This window comes from Aotus nancymaae, unplaced genomic scaffold, assembly GCF_030222135.1.
Source record: "Aotus nancymaae isolate 86718 unplaced genomic scaffold, 86718_ANA_hifiasm-v0.15.2.pri h1tg000031l, whole genome shotgun sequence".
NCBI classification, from domain to species: Eukaryota; Metazoa; Chordata; class Mammalia; order Primates; family Aotidae; genus Aotus; species Aotus nancymaae.
The window spans coordinates 5,829,898-5,848,888 of NW_026988444.1; the positions used below are offsets into that span (position 1 = coordinate 5,829,898).

At 55.3% G+C, this 18,991-nt stretch overlaps 1 protein-coding gene across 18 annotated transcripts in view; it reads right to left on the reverse strand.

Moving 5' to 3' along the window:
* KIF1A (kinesin family member 1A) overlaps positions 1 to 18,991 on the reverse strand; it is a 123,766-nt gene that overhangs the window by 82,473 nt on the left and 22,302 nt on the right. For 17 of the 18 annotated variants that reach the window (XM_064383413.1, XM_064383416.1, XM_064383415.1 and 14 more), the window contains exon 2: positions 8,328 to 8,495. In XM_064383413.1, coding sequence (XP_064239483.1) covers positions 8,328 to 8,433 — 106 coding nt within the window. In that variant the 5' untranslated portion in view covers positions 8,434 to 8,495. Of the gene's footprint in view, positions 1 to 8,327; positions 8,496 to 18,991 lie in introns of those variants that run through there. The other variant, XM_064383428.1, reaches the window with a different exon arrangement.

The window sequence follows — 18,991 nt, forward strand, 5'->3', positions numbered from 1 at the left end:
TGAGTCAAGCCCGCAAATCGGAGGGGACCTAGGCCCCCACGCCCAGCCGGGCGAGCTGTCTCTACCCTCTCTTCATGGTGGGCCCTGATACCCACGAATGCCCGAGGGCGTCGCTGTACCAGCCTGCAAGCTTCCGTGTCATTCTCACACCCAGTCCAACTGGCTCCCTCAAAGGCGGCCACCCTGGAGGCTCCTTCCCCCCGGTGAGCCGCAGCCCCTCCATCTCTGCGGCCCACTCTGGGCTCACAGCGCCTGCCCCTGCCCAGGCCCTTAGGCTCCGGCTCAGCTCTCGCATGCCCGAGAAGCGCTGGGAGCCTGGGCGTCTGCCACGTTTGTGCCATGCCTGTGCGGCTCCTTCTAGGTTTGCTACTCTGAACAGACCTCTTTGGGACTGACCTCTGCCAGAGTCCGTCCTCCCTCCTCCCTCATCCACCCAACTTCAAGCCCAACTCCAGGCAGCCTGGGCTGGCTTCAGGCAGTGCCCACAGAATGCTGTTCATCAAACCCAGAGAAAATCCATGAACACGTGATGATGCCACCACCCAGAGCCGGTGCCTGGGGGCGTCCCAGGAGCTGTCCCAGAATGACTGTCCCAGGAGGTCCCCCAGCCACATGGCCTGCAAGCGTCTCAGGAGCCCAGCAACCCACCGCCGCCTTCCGGCTTCGCCCCCAGCGTTTCCCAGGCCTGGGACAGATCTGCAGGCTGTGAGTCCTCAGTGGCTGGAAGGACAGGACGTGCTGCACCGTGGAACACGGTCTGAACGGTGTTGACAGAGGCCTGGAGGCCTGAGGCAGTCCCCTCTCAGGTCCTCACACCCAGGAGGAACCCTGGCCCATCCTGGTCGGGGGTCCCGGAGACCACCGCCATCACGCCATCAAGCCTGAAGAACGAAGCCCTCACGCCACTGCCCCAGCTGGGAGATGAAGGCTGGAGATGGAGGTCTGTCTGCCCCGGGGTAGTTTTTCTCAGCCAGCGTGGGCTGGGGTCACACGGCACAGCCTCCAGGATGCCCACACCCTCTGCACCACCATGCACCCTGGGACCTGCCACCAGTGCCACGGAGGACAAAGCACCCCCGTTGTGAGTTAAACTGTGTCCCTCCAAATTCACGATTTGAAGTCTTAAGCCCCGCTGTCTCAGAACGGGACCTCACTTGGAGGTAAACTCGCTGCGGAGGTGGTTCGGCGAGATGAGGTCCACCTCACGGAGACGGGCCCTCACTTAGGGCGGCCACGTCCTTACAAAAGAGATCTGGAGATAGACGTGCACGGGGAGGGCGCCATGAGAACACGAGGGCAAAGGTCAGGGTGAAGCCAGCAAGCCCCAGAAGCCAGGGGGCCTGGACGGTGCCCCTCATGGCTCGGAAGCAGCCGCCCCCGCCACGTCCTCGATCTCAGACGTCTGGCCTGCAGGATCACGAGACAGCACGCTTCTGAGTGTGGTGCTTCCTTATGGCAGCGTGGGGCGCTGAGACCCTGTCCACCTGTCCACACTCCATGGCTGCTCCAGGCTCCGTGGTGCCTGGGCCGTGCTCTCTGGCCACGCGTCCTGCTGACAGCTCAGGTGTCACTGGCAGCCCTGTCCCCAGGGCACATCCAGCTTCTGGTCCCACCTGGGCCTCTGTCCCAGGCCTGAGGAGTTACAGGAAACACTCAGGTACCCTGAGCAGCCAGCAGGAGGGAGCCGGGGACCAACCATCACAGCCCTGTCCTTGGAGCTGACGGGCCACATCCGTGCTGTGTCCAGGAGCAGAGGCAGGGAGGAGGCCGAGCTGCCCGGACTTCGGTGCCTGCCAGGACCCAGGTGACAGGCCCTGTGGCGCCACCTCCAGAGCCCCTGGCGTGGGTCAGCCATCAACCAGTGCTCTGGAAACAACGGCCGGGCCTCCCAGCTCGACGCGGAGCCCCGGGACCCCTGCTCAAGCCAGCAACACCCACCCCGTCCACCTCATCCCCTCCCCCGCTGCACTCGGGCCCAGTTTCCTGCACAGGCCGGGCTCCCATCCCCACACCCCCATCTGCCCCATCCACCCTCTCCTCACCCGGCTGCACTGAGCCGTGCCCCCTCCCCACACCCCAACCCGCCCTTGCTCCTTGTCCCACCCTTGCCCAGCTCTGGGTGCCAGCCTTGCTCAGATGAAGCCCCTGTGCCACACCCCAGGTGGCCATGAGCTCCCTGAGGTGGGGGCCCTCCTGGAACAGGGCACAAGTGGTGCCCAAGGAATGCCAGGTAGGCAGGGGACTGAGGGTAGCATGGGTGAGTGAGCGGGACTGGGGCCCAGTTGCAGCTGTAAATGGCCCATGGGAGAATCCCTCAGGCCTGCTTGTCCTGGGCCACCACCCCTCCCAGGCCTGTGTTGCGAAGACCCCACCCCACTTAGCCCTGCCCCCACCCCTCCCAGGCACTGTTGTGGCTGGAACCAACACCCCACCCTGTCCCTATCCCCCCAGGCCATGTATTGTGTCTGAGACTCCCCACCCCCCCTCAGCGGCCCTGTGCTGTGACTGGGATGCCCCCACCCCACCCTGGCCCCGCCCCCACCCCCCCACCCTGGCCCCGCCCCCACCCCCCCCACCGGCCCTGTGTTGTGACTGGGACCCCCCACCCCACCCTGGCCCTGCCACCCCTCCCACACCCTGTGCTATGGCTGAGAACCATCCTATGTCACTACAGCTGGGCCCCAAGCTCCAGAGAGGGGATGTCTTCTCTGCAGGTCACATGACACAGCCAGACTAGAAGCCAGAGTCCCTGAAACACCTCCCAGCCCGGGGCCAGGGGTCCTCCAGGCCTGTGGAGACAGGCAGCCTCCCGCAGCAGCCCGCTTCTCAGAGCCTGCATGGAGTCTGCCGGAGAAAGGGCTTTTTTTGCCAGGGCTTGGAATTTTTATCTTGTGCAGGTTTGAGGAGGGAGGAGGGAGAAACAGGTCCTCCCGGGGCCTGCTGGGCTGGGCTCCTCGACCAGCCCCTTTAGGGCCCCCATCCCCTCCTGCCCGGGCTCTGGCCAGGCCCCCAGAGCTGGCCCTTCTGAGGCCAGTGAGCTGCCCAATCCCAGGCAGCCTTCCCAGGGCTCTGCGCGGGCCTGCAAAGGGCTGGCCCCCCGCCGGGACAGGACAGAGACGCAGCTGTGTTCTCAGAGTCCCGGCGTCCCTGTGGCCTTGAGCACCAGGTGCGAGGCTGGGCTGAGCTGGCTGTCCCCATCAGAGCATGCTGTGGGCCGAGTGTGCCCCCAGATCCACGTGCAATGCCCTGACCCCAACCAGATGGCTCTTGGAGGTGGGGCCTTGTCGGGGGGGCCTTGTCGGGGGGGCCTTGTCGGGGATGAGGGTGAGATGAAGCCACGAAGCTGGGGACCTCCTGGTGGGATGAGTGGCTTTAAAGAAGGGGAGCCAGGCGAGGTCGCAGCAGGAAGGCAGCCCTCCCACGATCCAGACCTGCAGGCACCTTGACTGGACTTCCGCCTCCAGGCCACTGAGAAGGGAACGTTGCTGTTTAAGACGCCCACTCGGCAGCGCCCCTGGATGCCAGAGTCTGGTCTTCAGAACAGGGGCAGACACTTGTGTCGTTTGAAGCCACTCAGTATGTAGCTCTTTGTAACAGCAGCCCGAGGGACCACACAGATGCCACTGCTCCCTGTGCAGAGGGGTTCGCCTGTCTCCCCGACTGCTCAGGATTGGGGGAGGCCGCAGTGGGGGCCGGGGCCTGGGGGTCACACCCAGTCTGGGTCCAGGTCTCCACCTGTGGGCGAGGGCAGGGATGAGAGGCCACCTCAACCCTGGGCCTCCTCTGCATGGCCAGAAGAGTGCAGAAATGATTGGGGATCTCAGGGGGTACCCAGCACCACCCCTCACTACTAAACAGTTGGGGAAACTGAGACCCAAAGGGATGCCATCTAGCCAGGATCACACAGTGAGTCATGAGCACAGCCATGCCCCTCACTCCAGGAGTTCACTTCAGGGGCCGCATCCCCAGCCGGCCTCAGCATCTGCAGAACGGCTGGGCAGCCTCAGGGCCTCATGTCCTGCAGTCCTCAGGGCACAGAATGTGATGTGAGGAGAGAGGAGGAGGGCAGAAGCAGTCACGCCGACCCTACCCCTAAGCCAGCCTGCGGCAGCTCGGCCAGGCCAGACCGGACCGCACCTCACAGACAGCTCGGCCGGTTCACAAAACTGCCAGCTTTGGTGCGTTAAGGAAGCGAATTCTTTATGCAGGTGATGACTGCAGGATGACAGATTTACTTTCAAATGCTTCCAATTTCTGCGCCACAGCAGAGCTACAAGGCACGCTTTAGAGAGTGGGGCCTCTCCTCGTGTTTTGAGACTGCAGGAAGGCAGGCAGGGCAGGCTGACCAGGTCACTTCCCCATGACATCCTCTGAGAGGCCCGGCACAGCCCCCTAACATCCTCCAGGGGGCTGACGCAGCAGCCAGGGCAGCCTCTCCCGGTTCAGTTTAACCGAGCTGCAGCTGAGCGGTCATCTGGAACAGCGGCTCCTGTGCCTGCTCCTTGGCAGGGGGACATCGCCCGCACCTGTCTCGTGCCCCGTCTGCAGGTGTCCTCCTGGGCTTGTTCTGGGCCGGGCCAGTCCTCTAGGACACGCTGGCCCCTCGACCTCCAGGAGAAAAGCCCATGACCGCTTCCTCCGGCAGGCTTCCCTGCACCAGGACTGGAAGGCATCCTCCTCTCCTGGCTCTCTCAGCCCTTCACCCAGATTTCTGACACGGCTTCCAGCACTTTCTCCCAGAACCGGCACTGGTTTGCTTTCTCCAAAATGAAAACAGCTTTTCTAGAGACTTTTCCTGATTGTTCATTCTTCTGCCACTCTCTGCCCTCCTCGCACCCCGCTGTCTCCCACACAAACGCATGTCCCGTGCCCACAGGACCTGCCGGGCCTGGGTGCCCGTCTGCCCTTTACCTACACACAGTCTCGCTCTCCGGCTCTGTGCCAACTTTGCCGCCTTCACCCCAACATCGTGTAGTATTTTCCCAAGGCTGTAAACACGAAGCTTTCGGGAGCGCTCAAGTCCAGGGCTGGGATAGAGTTAAGGTCCCTTCAGCAGCTCCCAGCGGGCAAGCATTTGGGCAGTTTCCCTGGGCTTGATAAAACAGCACCAGGGTCAGGCGCGGTGGCTCATGCCTGTAATCCCAGCACTTTGGGAGGCTGAGGCGGGTGGATCATGAGGTCAGGAGTTCAAGACCAGTCTGGCCAACACAATGAAACCCCATCTCCACTAAAAATACAAAAATTAGCCAGGCATGATGGCAGGTGCCTGTAGTCCCAGCTACTCGGAGGCTGAGGCAGGAGAATCGCTTGAACCTGGGAGGTGGAGGTTGCAGTGAGCCGAGATCGCACCACTGCACTCCAGCCTGGGCAACTGAGTAAGATTTCATCTTAAAAAAAAAAAAAAAAAAAAAAAAACAGCACCAGGGTGGACATTTTGACTGCACAGCTTTGGACACTTGCTGGATAATCTTCATTGCATTTCATTATTTCATTTCACACAAGCAGCATGGTGGGGGTGGCATCACCCATGTGATATCCATCACCAGACTGCCCCCAGCGAGTGGCCCGGGTGCCTGTCCCTGCCACCCTCACAACCCGCCTTTTGCATGCGGGCCAACCTGGCCAACCCAGCTTTCTTGGCGTGTCCTTGGTTACAGTGGGCAGGACACTGATCTCATGTGTGGTCTTGGCTCTGTGGCTCTTCAGTTTCCTGAGGATGAAAGTGACGATGTCTGAAACATTCCAGGTGTCCTGGAGGAAATGCCCTGGCGGGCTCTCTACCCCAGCTCTGGGTCCACAGCCCTTCCTCCTCCTTGGTTTCAGAAACCCACAGACATCTGCTCTGGTTTGGTGATTCTTGGAAGATGTTGGTGTCTTGCAGATGCTCACCTTTGAGAAAGGGAGGTTCCTTCAGGACCTACCAGTTGCCCAAAAAGAGTGTAGGGCTCCTGCGTTCCCCTGCACACCTCCTGGACCTGCCTGGACTTCTGCTTAGAGCTTGGTGGGGAGCAGAGGCTGCTGGCACACAGGCAAAATCCCAGAACTCCGGGGTCTTTGGGGCCAGGCAGAATCCAAGTATCTGAAGCAGGCATCTAAGGAAACGTGGCTGCCCACAGATGTGGCTCAGGCCTCTGGCTCCTAAGCCCTGGGGTGAAGCTGGTTCGGCCTTGGTTCTCTGGGCCAGAGGAAAGGGTGGAGTGAGGCAGGCAAAAACCACTGGGGTGTGAGGTCTGGGATCCAGGCCTGCACTGCTGTCTCTGAACCAGCAGCTCTGGGGGAGTGGGGGCTGGGCTGGCGCAGCCTCGGCCAGACCACCTTTCACTGGGTGGGCGGCACCACCACGTCCAGGTCTCGACAACACCAGCTCCCTCCAGGCTGCACCCTCCCGCTTCTGCAGCGTACGAGGGAAATGCAAACTGGGGAAGCTGCCTACCCAGTGCCCCCGGAGGCCCGGCCAGGGGCAGGTTGGAGGCTGCAAGGGGGCCAGTGGCCCACTGTGGCCGTCACTTCTGGGACGCCCGCCCCAGCCCGCCCACCTGCCCAACCCTGTCCTCCAGGGTCTGGCCTGAGGTTGGGCCATCCCCAAGGTTCAGGGGCAGGAGGAGCCCATCTCTGAGACTTTGTTCTTCCATCCACTCGGCTTCTGGTGGTCCTCAGCTGCTCCGTGGGGTCTGGTCCTTGTCACTGTGCCAACCATGGAGCTCCGCGTGACCCCACATGCAAGACTGAGGTGGCAGCTGTGTGGCTGGCACCCAGTCGGGGTGGAAGGGCATTCCAAGGGCACTCCCTGATGTCCTGGGACACCTTACAAAGAGCCCGTGGGGATGGCACAGATGCCCTCTGCCCACCCAGGGTCACAGTGCTCCTGGTCACTTCCACCTGGAGTCAAAGTTCACACCCAGAGCCATGGTTTGCACCTGAGGTCACCCTTCCCACCCAGAGTCAGAGGCTTCCCACGTAAAGGCAAGGGTCCTGCCACCTGAGCACGTTTCCCCAAAGGCCAAGCCCGCAGTCAGCTGAGGCAGCCGGCGTTGTCAAAAAGCCCTCGCCCTCCTGGGCAGGACAACCCGGAGGCGCACTGTGTTCGTCCAAGGGCCCAGCAAGGCCAGGCCCCCAGCCACGGGGGTCACCCACTTAGAACGCACCTTCATCAGCCTCCCCGCAAACCTCCCCACTCTCCCACAGTGCGTCCTGAGACCGCCTCCCAAATAAACCGTTGGCACCCAAATCCTCGTCTCTGGGTCTGCTTCCAGGGACCAGACAGACAAAAGAATTCAGCTCGCAGAACAGTCAGGACACAATCCCGAAGTGCACTGGGGCCCACAGCCACAGGAGCTCCCACAGCCTGGAGTTTAGCAGTCTCCGCAGCCTGCCCACTGCAACATGAGTAGCCACAGAGCTCCACGGGCTTCTGGAAGGATCACCCCTAGGCCACACCCACTTCCACAGGACCCAACAGAGCCCAGAGCACCCCAGCAACACCTGAATGTTCAGCCCCTGAGCAGGCCTCAGAGACCAAACCTAGGGAGTACGGGTCCACGGGCCCTGAGCGTCCTCCCCTCGGGACGCCCGCTCCACAGGTAGGCAATAGATGAGGGGGGGTGGATGGGTGCAGAGCACGTGTGAATGGGAGGCTCCGTCACGTCCACATCCTGAAGACCAGGTGGCTGTTCGTGTCACCACTCTGTGCAGCTGACAGCACTTGAGCCTGTGACACCGCAGCAGCAAAGGCCCCAGCACAAACCACCCCGCTGAGCCCCGCCAAGCCCAGCCAGCCACAGAACAGAGACACGACAATTGGTTCTTGCTCCAAGATACTGATATGGTTGGGATACGTGGGGACACATATGGGTGTCCTTATAAGAAAACCAAACCCAGTGATGGGTGTCCATATAAGAAAGCCCCATGAAAGCAGAGACACAGACACACAGAGAAGCCCAGGTGATGACAAAGGCAGAGATCAGAGCGACGCAGCTGCAAGCCAAGGTGACCGGCAACCACCAGATCCCAGAGAGGGCAGGAAAGATCCTCCCTAGGAGCTCAGAGACAGTGAGGCCCTGCTGACACCTTCACTTTGGACTTCCGGCCTCCGGAGCCGTGAGCATCAATATCTGTTCCTGGAAGCCCACCACGATTGGTGGCAGTTTGCTACCACAGCCCCAGGACACCCCTACACCACAGAGACAAGGAGGGGGATGCTTCTCTTGGGGCCTGGGCCAGGTTGACTGCTGAGCCGGACCCGTAGGCACAGGACGGTGGCCCCAGCCTCCCGTGGCCTCCCGTGGCCGACTGCGGCCGACCGCGCTGCCGTGCAGGCCGATACTCACTGGTGGTGCTTCCAGACATCTGAATGATGCACTTGGAGTCGCGACTCATTTCCCGGGAATTGAAGGGGCGGACCCGCACCGCCACCTTCACCGAAGCCCCAGCCATCTCGGTGGCCTTCGTTGGTCACTCCTTGCAGTAGTGGGAGCCCCAGTGAGCGGGGGAATCACCTGGGGAAAAAGGGAAACGTGAATTGGAAACAGCATTGAAGGGGCAGGACCCGCACTCTGCTGCAGCTGACTCCCTTCCAAAGTCCCCCGCTGTGACACATGAGTGGGGTGGAATCCACAAGCGGGCGCGCAGCACAGATCATTCTAGAAACCAGGAGCCCAGCGGGACTAGTGGAACCCGGCTTCGAAAGCCTGGGGAAGCTGGAACCTGACGAAACAGAGCGACCGCGGCGTGAACATGAAGGTGGCCTTCGCTCCCTCCCACGGCAGAGTCCCCAAGCAGGGGCTTCCCCTGTGGACACAGGTCTGGGTGGGCTCCATGCCAGGTCCATGCAGGCCCCAAGAGCAGTGCGGGCTCAGATCAACATGTCAAGGATGCTTGAAAATGGCACAGTGTTCTAGAATGCCCCATCACATCCTGTGTGGAGCACCAGCTGGTGGCCACATCAGCAGGAGAAGGGTCTCTGAATTAGCAAGGAGGAGAACGTTACTCGGAAATGAACAGAACAGGACAGACAGCCCTAAGCAATGGGACAAAAGTCAATGTTTTCAGCCACATTTCCTGCTGGTAATTTACGCGGAAGGGGGAGCGGAACATTCCTGAAGGCCCCACTGAGGAGGCGCAGCCCGTGAGTCACAGGGAACTCGGTACAAGCCAGGGCTGGGGGGCCGGCCTGGGCCTTGCCTTTAACCCAGCCGTGTGACTCAGCTTCCTGGGCCCCAGTTTACCATCTGTGAAATGACAGGGTGGCGGTCAAGAACCCCAAAATGGTTTGGCCTCTCGGGTGCTAGGACCCTGAGGAAGGCTGATGAAAACTCCCCGCAGGAGAGAGATCCAAGATGGCCAATTACTAGCAGCTCTGTGTGAAAGCACAGAGAACGAGAGGACGCCACACTTTCAGACGAATATTTGTTGCTCACGGACCAGGAGATTCCCAGCGGAGGAGCCCCACAATTCACCAGCACGACTCTTGTGGCCGGCACGGCGGTTCTTGGTGCAGAGTAAATAGGACTGGGTCCCCTTCTGGTCGACGTTTGGAGCTCCTGGAAGGCAGAGTCGCCTGTTCAACTGATTGAAAAAGGGACTCAAGAGGGAAGCCAGATGGGAGATTCCCCGGCAGAAAAGCACCACGAATCTTAATGCCGCTGTTTTGGCCGGCGCAGTGGGTTGCTCAGATTCCGGCACTGGGAATCAACAAGTTGGACGTCCACTCAGAGACCGAATTTGAAAGTCAGTAATTACAAAGATGACAGATGGATAAATTCACAATGATGGGAAGAAACCAGCGTAAAAAGGCTGAGAATACCCAAAATCAGAATGCCTCTCCCTCTATAGGGGATCACAGTTCCTCATCAACAAGGGATCAAGGCCTGATGGAGAACGAGTGTATTCCAATAACAGAATTAGGCTTCAGAAAGTGGATAATAAGAAACTTCTGTGAGTTAAAAGAACATGTCCTAGTCCAATGTAAAGAAACTAAGAACTTTGAAAAAGGGTTTGATGAAATCCTAACGAGAATAGACAATTTAGAGAGGAATGGAAGTGAATTAATGGAGCTGAAGAATACAATATGAGAACTCTGAGAAGTATGCACAGGTTTTAACAGTCGAATTGATCAAGCAGAAGAAAGGATATCAGAGGTCGAAGACCAACTTAATGAAATGAAACGAGAAGACAAGATTAGAGAAGAAAGAGTAAAAAGGAATGAGCAAAGTCTCCAAGAAATATGGGACTATGTGAAAAGACCTAATTTACGTTTGATAGGTGTACCTGAATGTCATGAAGAGAATGAATCCAAGCTGGAAAATATTCTTCAGGATATTATTCAGGAAAACTTTCCTAACCTACTAAGGCAGGACAATACACAACTCCAGGTAATACAGAGAACACCACAGAGATATTCCTCAAGTAGACCAACCCCAAGACACATAATCATTAGATTCACCAGGATTGAAATAAAGGAGAAAATTCTAAGGGCAGCTAGAGAGAAAGGTCAGGTTACCCATAAAGGAAAGCCTATCAGACTCACAGCAGACCTCTCAGCAGAAACCCTACAAACTAGAAGAGAGTGGGGGTCAATATTCAATATCCTCAAAGAAAAGAATTTTCAACCCAGAATCTCATATCCAGCCAAACTAAGCTTCATAAATGAAGGAAAAAGAAAATTTTTCGTGAACAAGCAAGACTCAGAGATTTCATCACCACCAGGCCTGCTTTACAAGAGCTTCTGAAAGAAGCACTACAAACAGAAAGGAACAACCAGTATCAGTCATCCCAAAAACTTACCAAAACATAAAGAGTATCTCTATAATGAAGAATCTACATCAACTAATGGGCAAAATAGCCAGCTAGCATCAAATGACAATATTGAACTCACAAATATTAATATTAATTCTAAATTTAAATGGATTAAATGCCGCAATCAAAGACAGGTAAATTGAATAAAAAGTCAAAATCCATCATTAAGCTGTATCCAGATCCATCTCATAAGTAAGGACACACAAAGACTCAAAACAAAGGGTTGGTGGAAGACTTGCCAGTCAAACGGAGAGCAAAAGAAAAGAGAGAGGAAAAAACAGGAGTTGTAATTTTCGTCTCTGACATAATAGACTTTAACAGTAACAAAGACTAAAAGAAACAAAGAAGGACATTACGTAATGGTAAAAGGATCAATGCAACAACAGGAGTTAATGACCCTAAATATACACGCACCCGATACAGGAGCACCCAGATACATGAGACAAGTTCTTAATGACTTATAAAGAGACCTGGACTCCTAATAATAGCGGGAGACTGTGACACCACATTGTTAGTATTCGACGGATCAACGACATAGAAACTTAACAGGGACATCCGTGATTTGAACTCAGACCTGGAACAAGTAAACTCAGTGAATATTTATAGAATTCTCCACCCCAGGTCCACAGAACATACATTTTTCTCAGTATCACATTACACCTGTTTTGAAAGTGACCACATAATTGGAAGTAAATCACTCTTCAGCATTTGCATAGCATTTCACAGACTTAATGAAATATTGGTCGGCTGTTTGTTTATTTTCTTCTCTTATTCCTTCCTGTCTTTGCTGTTAAGCACAATTATCAGCAAAAAAGAGGTTTTTAACACCTATTTTTAGATTGCATTCCAGCCTGGGCAATGGAGCAAGAATCCTGTTCTCTCTCCCTCTTTCTCTTTTTCTTTCTTTCAAAAGAAAAAAAAACTCCCCGCAAAGCAATGACAAAGCGGCCGCCGCAAAAGTTTCCCCCACGGGACCTGGGCTGACCTCCCAGACGCTGCGGTTCCCCCACGGGACCTGGGCTGACCTCCCAGACGCTGCGGATCCCCCACGGGACCTGGGCTGACCTCCCAGACGCTGCAGTTCCCCCACGGGACCTGGGCTGACCTCCCAGACGCTGCGGTTTCCCCCACGGGACTTGGGGCCTGAAGGATGGGGCTCCTGGGCACAGGGAGAGGGAAAGGCTCAGGACAGAGCTGTTGGTTACAGGAATGGCCAGAGCTCCATGAAACAGCATCCATGCAGGCCAGCATGAAGAGGTTTCCACCAGCTGCTGTCTCCAGCGCTCCTGGGTGCCTGCTAAGTGGTGAGTCCCCCATCACCAGAAGCATCCAATGAGAGCACAGGCTAGGTGGCCTCCCTGAAACCCTTCCACACTGAGATTCCATGAAAAGGCAACCTTGCGCCTGCTTGTCTCCGCCCATAAGTGCCACCCTTGGGAGAATCTGGCCAAAAGGCCCCTTCCGACAGTGCCCCAGCCTTGTAGCTGTGAAGAAGGGACAAGCCCCTCTGGGCTGCCCCTGGAAACCCCAGGGTCAAAAGCAGGAGGGTATGTCTGCAGAAGGAAAGGGGCACAGTGAGCCTGGGACCAGGGCAGGTGCTGAACTCCCGGACCCCGCCCGGCCACCCCCAGGTTCTGCAGAACTCCTCCTCAGAACACACAACGCGCTGGGTGTGGGGCAGGGCTGTCCCTCAGGCAACAGCTCTTCCAGAGGCTACAGGGGAGGGGAGGTGCCAGGCCACCCTACGACTAAGTGGGGACAAGTTCCTGATGTGGTTGGACTCATACCGCCTACACCGCAGCCCCTTAGAGCCATAGATGCAGCCGCGTCTACACTCCAGAGTGCTTCTGCCATGAGGTCTTCTCCTCATGGCCAGGAGTGGCCGCCAGCGTGGACCGAGGGATGACCTCTGAGAATCTGTGTTTCCTTGTGTTGAAAATCCCTGCACTTCCAAAACTGGAACAAGTCTCAGGACATTGGAGCCGGGATGGAGAGAGGGACAGGCAAGCTCACGCGTCCCTGGTGAGGGCACAGACCCGCAAGGTTTCCAGCGAGCGCTCTGCAGCACGCCTGGGGCCTTTAAAAAGTCTGAGTCCTTTGACTCAGTTATCCCAAGTACTGAAATAGGAAGTACTTAGAAATTAAGAAAACATTTATGAAAGCAGATATTCAATTCAACACCACAAAATTTCCAGGTCTCCCCAAATTTAGCTGTATAAATTCAGTGCAATTCCAATAAGCAAAATATTCTAACAGGACCTTCAGTGGAATTTGGCAGGACAAGAGAATTTCGAAAAATGAGAACAAAGAGGGAAAACATCCCCTACCAGCTATCCCATCTATATCCTACGGAATATGACCACTTCCAAAGTCTAGAAATGACGTGAACAGACTGAGCATGTCCACAAGCAGACGCACGCACACACACACGTGCACACAGGTGCACACGCGCACACACACGTGCACAAGCACACAGAGACACACGCACACAGGTGCACACGCACACACACGTGCACAAGCACACAGATACACACGCACACAGGTGCACATGCGCGCACACACGTGCAGACGCGCACAGACACGTGCACATGCACAGACACACACGTGCACACAGACACACGTGCACACGCAGACACGTGCACACGCACACATGCACACACGCACGCACATGCACACACACATCCGTTAAAGGAAAAGGCAGCCATTGAGGTAATGACGTAAGACCAGTATTGGGACAACTGGCCATCCCACATTGTAAAAAATAAAGCTATTATATAACTTGATCTTTAAAATGTAAAAGCATTGCAAGGACACAGAGAAGCCTCTGTTCTGGCTCTGGGGTGCAGAATATTCACACCGCGACGCAGGCAGAGCGGAGGAGGCCTGGTGGGCGCAGTGGCAGCCGCGGACCAGTGCACTGCGCAGGAGGCCCGACACAACGCTGGGTGAGGAGGAATCCGTAATCCGTGCGGAGCCGCCAGCCAGCATTCCAGAGCAGGGGCTGCCGGGGCAGGAGCCGGCCTCTGAGCACCGCCTCCGGGCGTATTTGCATTCTGCACACGGGGCAAGAGGCTGGGAATCTGGAGTCTTCCCAGGCAGAGAGCCGTTGCTGAGGGACGGAGCAAGCTGCAGAGCTTTTGGGCAAGAGAAGGAAACTTGAGAGGCCAAGATCCCGGAAGAGAGGGATGAAGAACTAAGATGAACAAACGCCCAATCCTTCCCTTAAGACATTTACCAGATTCTAAAGGCAGGAGACGTGGGATTTTACAACCCAAGCTGAAAACCAGAGGCATCTTGCACAGTCTCAGGGGCTAACAGTGATTTGAGTTCACGGTGCAGGAGGACACCCAGTGACGATACCGGGCTCTGGCTGAAAGCCCAGGAAGGTAGAGAACCTAAGAGCAGGGTAGAGCCACAGCTAGGACGAGTCTGTAAAAACTACAACCTGCCCTCACGTGGCTTAATTCAAACCTCACTCTGGCTGCCTGGGAGAGAAAAGGGAAGCCATCTGGAGCCTCTACGTGCTTTTATTTTTATTTTTTCAGACCCAGGATAATCTCTGTACTCTACATTCTTTTAATAGGGAATGTGTGACATCCAATCAAAACTCAGAAGGTACAAAATAAGAAAGGACTCTGATTAAAAACAAAGAAGAAAAATAAAATATAAACACATGAGAAAAAAAAAGACACATACCTACAGACGATCCAGGTCTAGGAGTCATTAAACAAGGACTTTCCAACAACCCTGACTCACGTATTCAAAATAAGAGCAAAAAGGACAGAGGAAATAAATGGAAAATGGAGAGTTTTGCCAGAGGACTGGAAACTATAAAAAATAATCAAATGGAAATGCTAGATCTGAAAAACACTATAACTAAAATTAGGAACGCGAGTGATTAGACACAGCTGAAGACAGTGTTAGCAAACTGGAGGACAGGTCACAGAAATACAGAAAATGTAAAACAGATAAGAATGGAAAACAGAGACGTGACAGCCAGAAAAATATAGGACACAGGGAAATGGCCAAACATGCCTGTAACTGGAACCCAAAAGGAGAAGAAATGGAAAGGGCGGATGTGGTCTGAATGTCTGCGTCCCACCTCATCCAAATTCCTGTGTTGAAATCCTAACCCCCAAAGTGATGGCATTAGGAAGTGGGGCCCGTAGGAGGCGATTAGGTCATGAGTGGGGAGCCTCACAAATGGGGTCAGCGCCCTTAGGAAAGAGGTGCCAGAGACACCCCTCACGCACCACGTGGGAACCGGGCAAGGAGGCCTCTCCCAACCAGAATGCGGGTCCTCAGCGATGTGCCTTGCTCTTGAGCTTCCCAGCCTCCAGAACTGTGAAAAGTAAATTCTGTTATCTGTAAGCCGCCCAGCTTACGATATTGTCGTTACAGCAGCCGGAACAGACCGAGACAGGGGAGAAGCAATATTTACAAAACTAACCACCATGGATTGTCCACAGCTGCTGAAGCACATCGGCCCGCAGGTTCAAGAAGCTCTGCAAACGCAAAGCAAGACAGACAAGAAAGCCGCACAAAGCGCAGCGCGGTGACACTGCTGGGACCACGGGTGACGGCAGAACGCTTGGCCAGGAGAAAATGGCATATAACCTTTAAAGGAGCAAAACTAAGATTGACAACTGACTTCTCAACAGAAATGACGGAAACCCAAAGACAAGGTTGCCACGTTCCGACACGGTCACGAAAGGGCTCGGAGTAGCCACATTCCGACACGGTCACGAAAGGGCTCGGAGTAGCCACGTTCCGACACGGTCACGAAAGGGCTCGGAGTAGCCACGTTCCGACACGGTCACGAAAGGGCTGGGAGTAGCCACGTTCCGACACGGTCACGAAAGGGCTCGGAGTAGCCACGTTCCGACACGGTCACGAAAGGGCTGGGAGTAGCCACGTTCCGACACGGTCACGAAAGGGCTCGGAGTAGCCACGTTCCGACACGGTCACGAAAGGGCTGGGAGTAGCCACGTTCCGACACGGTCACGAAAGGGCTCGGAGTAGCCACGTTCCGACACGGTCACGAAAGGGCTCGGAGTAGCCACGTTCCGACACGGTCACGAAAGGGCTCGGAGTAGCCACGTTCCGACACGGTCACGAAAGGGCTCGGAGTAGCCCCGTTCCGACACGGTCACGAAAGGGCTCGGAGTAGCCACGTTCCGACACGGTCACGAAAGGGCTCGGAGTAGCCACGTTCCGACACGGTCACGAAAGGGCTCGGAGTAGCCACGTTCCGACACGGTCACGAAAGGGCTCGGAGTAGCCACGTTCCGACACGGTCACGAAAGGGCTCGGAGTAGCCCCGTTCCGACACGGTCACGAAAGGGCTCGGAGTAGCCACGTTCCGACACGGTCACGAAAGGGCTCGGAGTAGCCACGTTCCGACACGGTCACGAAAGGGCTGGGAATAACCATTTGTATTCAGCTGTTCAGGATACGTGTTGTGATTTCAAGGGTGATCACTTAGAAAGTAGAACACTAATGTTTAATTAACAAACTAATAGAAAAATAACATAAAAATTAAAATTTATGAATCCAGTGGAAGGCAATGAAGGAGAAAAACAGCGTATGAGAAGATGATGTCGAGTGGAGAGTAACGAGTTAGGATAGCAGATAAAAGCTCAACTCAGGACAAACCAAACACACCAAGTGAAACATTAACAATCGTCAGACCAGATTTTTAAAAATTATATTCTGTTCATAAGAGACTCTACATACAAAGACACAGAAAGGTTTAAATCAAAAGGATGAAAAATTTTGCTTGTTCTATCAGCCACAAGAAGGAGAAAGTATATATCATACACATTATTTATTTAATTATTTACTTATTCATTTATTTAGAGATCGCGTCTCCTGTCTCCCAGGCTGGAGTTCAGTGGTGTGATCCGAGCTCAGCACAGCCTTGACCTCCCAGGCTTAAGCAATCCTCCCGCCTCCGCTCTTTGAGGAGCTGGGACTATGGGCACATGCTACTGTCATGCCCAGATCATTTTTTTATTTTCCATTTTGTAGGGATTGGGTCTCACTATGTTGGCCAGGCTGGTCTCGAGCTCCTGGGCTCAAACGATCCTCCCGTCTCAGCTCCCCGAAGTGCTGGGATTCCAGGTGTGAGTCGCCGTGCCCAGCCTCACACACATTCTTTAGAACTGCACACAGAACGTGTACTGCAATTTGCCATACGCCGGTCATAACACAAACTTCCACAAATGTCCATCTTAAATTCGGGTTATAAGGCAGATGTTCTCTGACCACAATAGAATTATACTCTACATCAATAGCCCCAAAAAAATCACCTGCAAAATAACCCAATTGCTCGGACACTAAGCGATACAATTCTAAAAACCCATAGGTCAAAGAAAAAAATCACGCCGGATATTAGGAAGTATTTTGAGTGAGTGATAATGAGATGCTTATGAAAGTTGTGGCAAAGGTCCTGCAGCAGGACGGACCAGGAAATGCACAGCCTTAAAAGTGCAAGGGGTGGGGGGCGGGGGGAGGGCGGCCCCCGTCAGCCCAGGTTGGTTCAGATCCCAGTGCCCCTGAGGGAGCTGTGGTTGGCTTGGGAGGCCTCTCGGGAGGTCACGATGCTTGCCTTGGGAGGGACCCAGGGCTCAATCCGCTGCCACGTGGGCCTGCTTCTCGGCACCCAGAACTGGCTGCCGGGTGCTCTCTCCTGCTTTCTCACCCTGACGTGAGCGTTTAGGTCTTGCTTCACTTGACCTTTACCTTGATTCTGTGGCATTTCAGGAAGGAGAGATGAGAAATGGATGAAAACCACAAATAGGACGCTGAGAAAAAGAAACCAACACAAAAGGGTAAACACTTTCTAATTCCATTTACGGAACGGCTAAACAAGCAAGAATTAGCAGAACGAGCACATTATTTAGCAACGTGCGGTCAGATTTTAAAACCAGCTCAGGGAGCTGAAAAGCCTGGGTGCGGCACACAAAGGCTGCTGGTTTTCTAAACAGATTTTATAAAACGTGCGATCGTTCCACGCTGTGCTCACCCCAACCTAAAAAGACCCATTTAAAAAGCATCACCAAACAGTCCAGGTAAAATAGAAATTCCTCATTTTGGTTGAGAAACACTGGTGCGTGTGCGTTCAAAACTCAGTTTGCTCGTTAAAATCAGTATTTCCCAACAGACAGGAAGAGGGCTGAGCGGAGGCTTCTGCTTCTGTGCGCGGCGGGTGAGACTCAGGATGAATAACAGGGATACTCAGGATCCAAGAAGGAGTTCAGGGTAAATAACAAACCTCAGAGAAAATGAGAGCACTCAGAAGGAAAGAAAAAAAGAGGAAGGAGATGACATTAAGGTGGCAGAGAACTGGGCTTCACCTGCTGTGGGGGATGGGAGGCAGGAGCTCAGAGACACACAGGGTGAGGGCTGGGACAAGTCACCAGGACAACGGAACCCTTCAAAGCCACGGCCTCTGTGAAGTGGAAGGCTGGGTGAGAACGACTCGGGAGGGGATCCGAATGACGCCGAGCTCGAGGTGGAGAAAAAGCAAGTGTTACTGCGAAATTCGGGCCACAGGCCTGTCCTCAGAAAGTTTGGGTTTCAAATTTACAACACCTGCATGAGCAGTGGAACCCAAATTCGAGAAGTTAGCTCAGAGTAGTTCTCAGGAGTGAGCACCCAAAGCGCCTAGCGAAGCACACACAAGTCCTCCCAGGAGGCCCCAAGATTACCGCAGTGAACGCCAGTCCCTATCACCAAACCGTCAGGGAAGCAATTCACCATAAGCAAGAGTCACCAAAAAAGGAGAGAAGGAAGGGAGGGGGAGAGAGGAGAGGGGAGAGGGGAGAGGGGAGAGGGGAGAGGGGAGAGGGGAGAGGGAGAGGGGAGAGGGAAGGAGGGAGAGGGAGAGGGGAGAGGGGAGAGGGGAGAGGGAGAGGGAGGGAGAGGGGAGAGGGAGAGGGAGGGAGAGAGGGAGAGGGAGGGAGGGAGAGGGGAGAGGGAGAGGGAGGGAGAGGGAGGGAGAGGGAGGGAGAGGGGAGAGGGAGAGGGAGGGAGAGAGGGAGGGAGAGGGGAGAGGGAGGGGGAGAGGGAGAGGGACGGAGGGAGAGGGAGAGGGGAGAGGGGAGAGGGAGGGAGAGAGAGAGGGAGGGAGAGGGAGAGAGGGAGAGGGAGAGAGAGAGAGTGGGGAGAGGGAAGGGGGGGAGAGGGAAGAGGG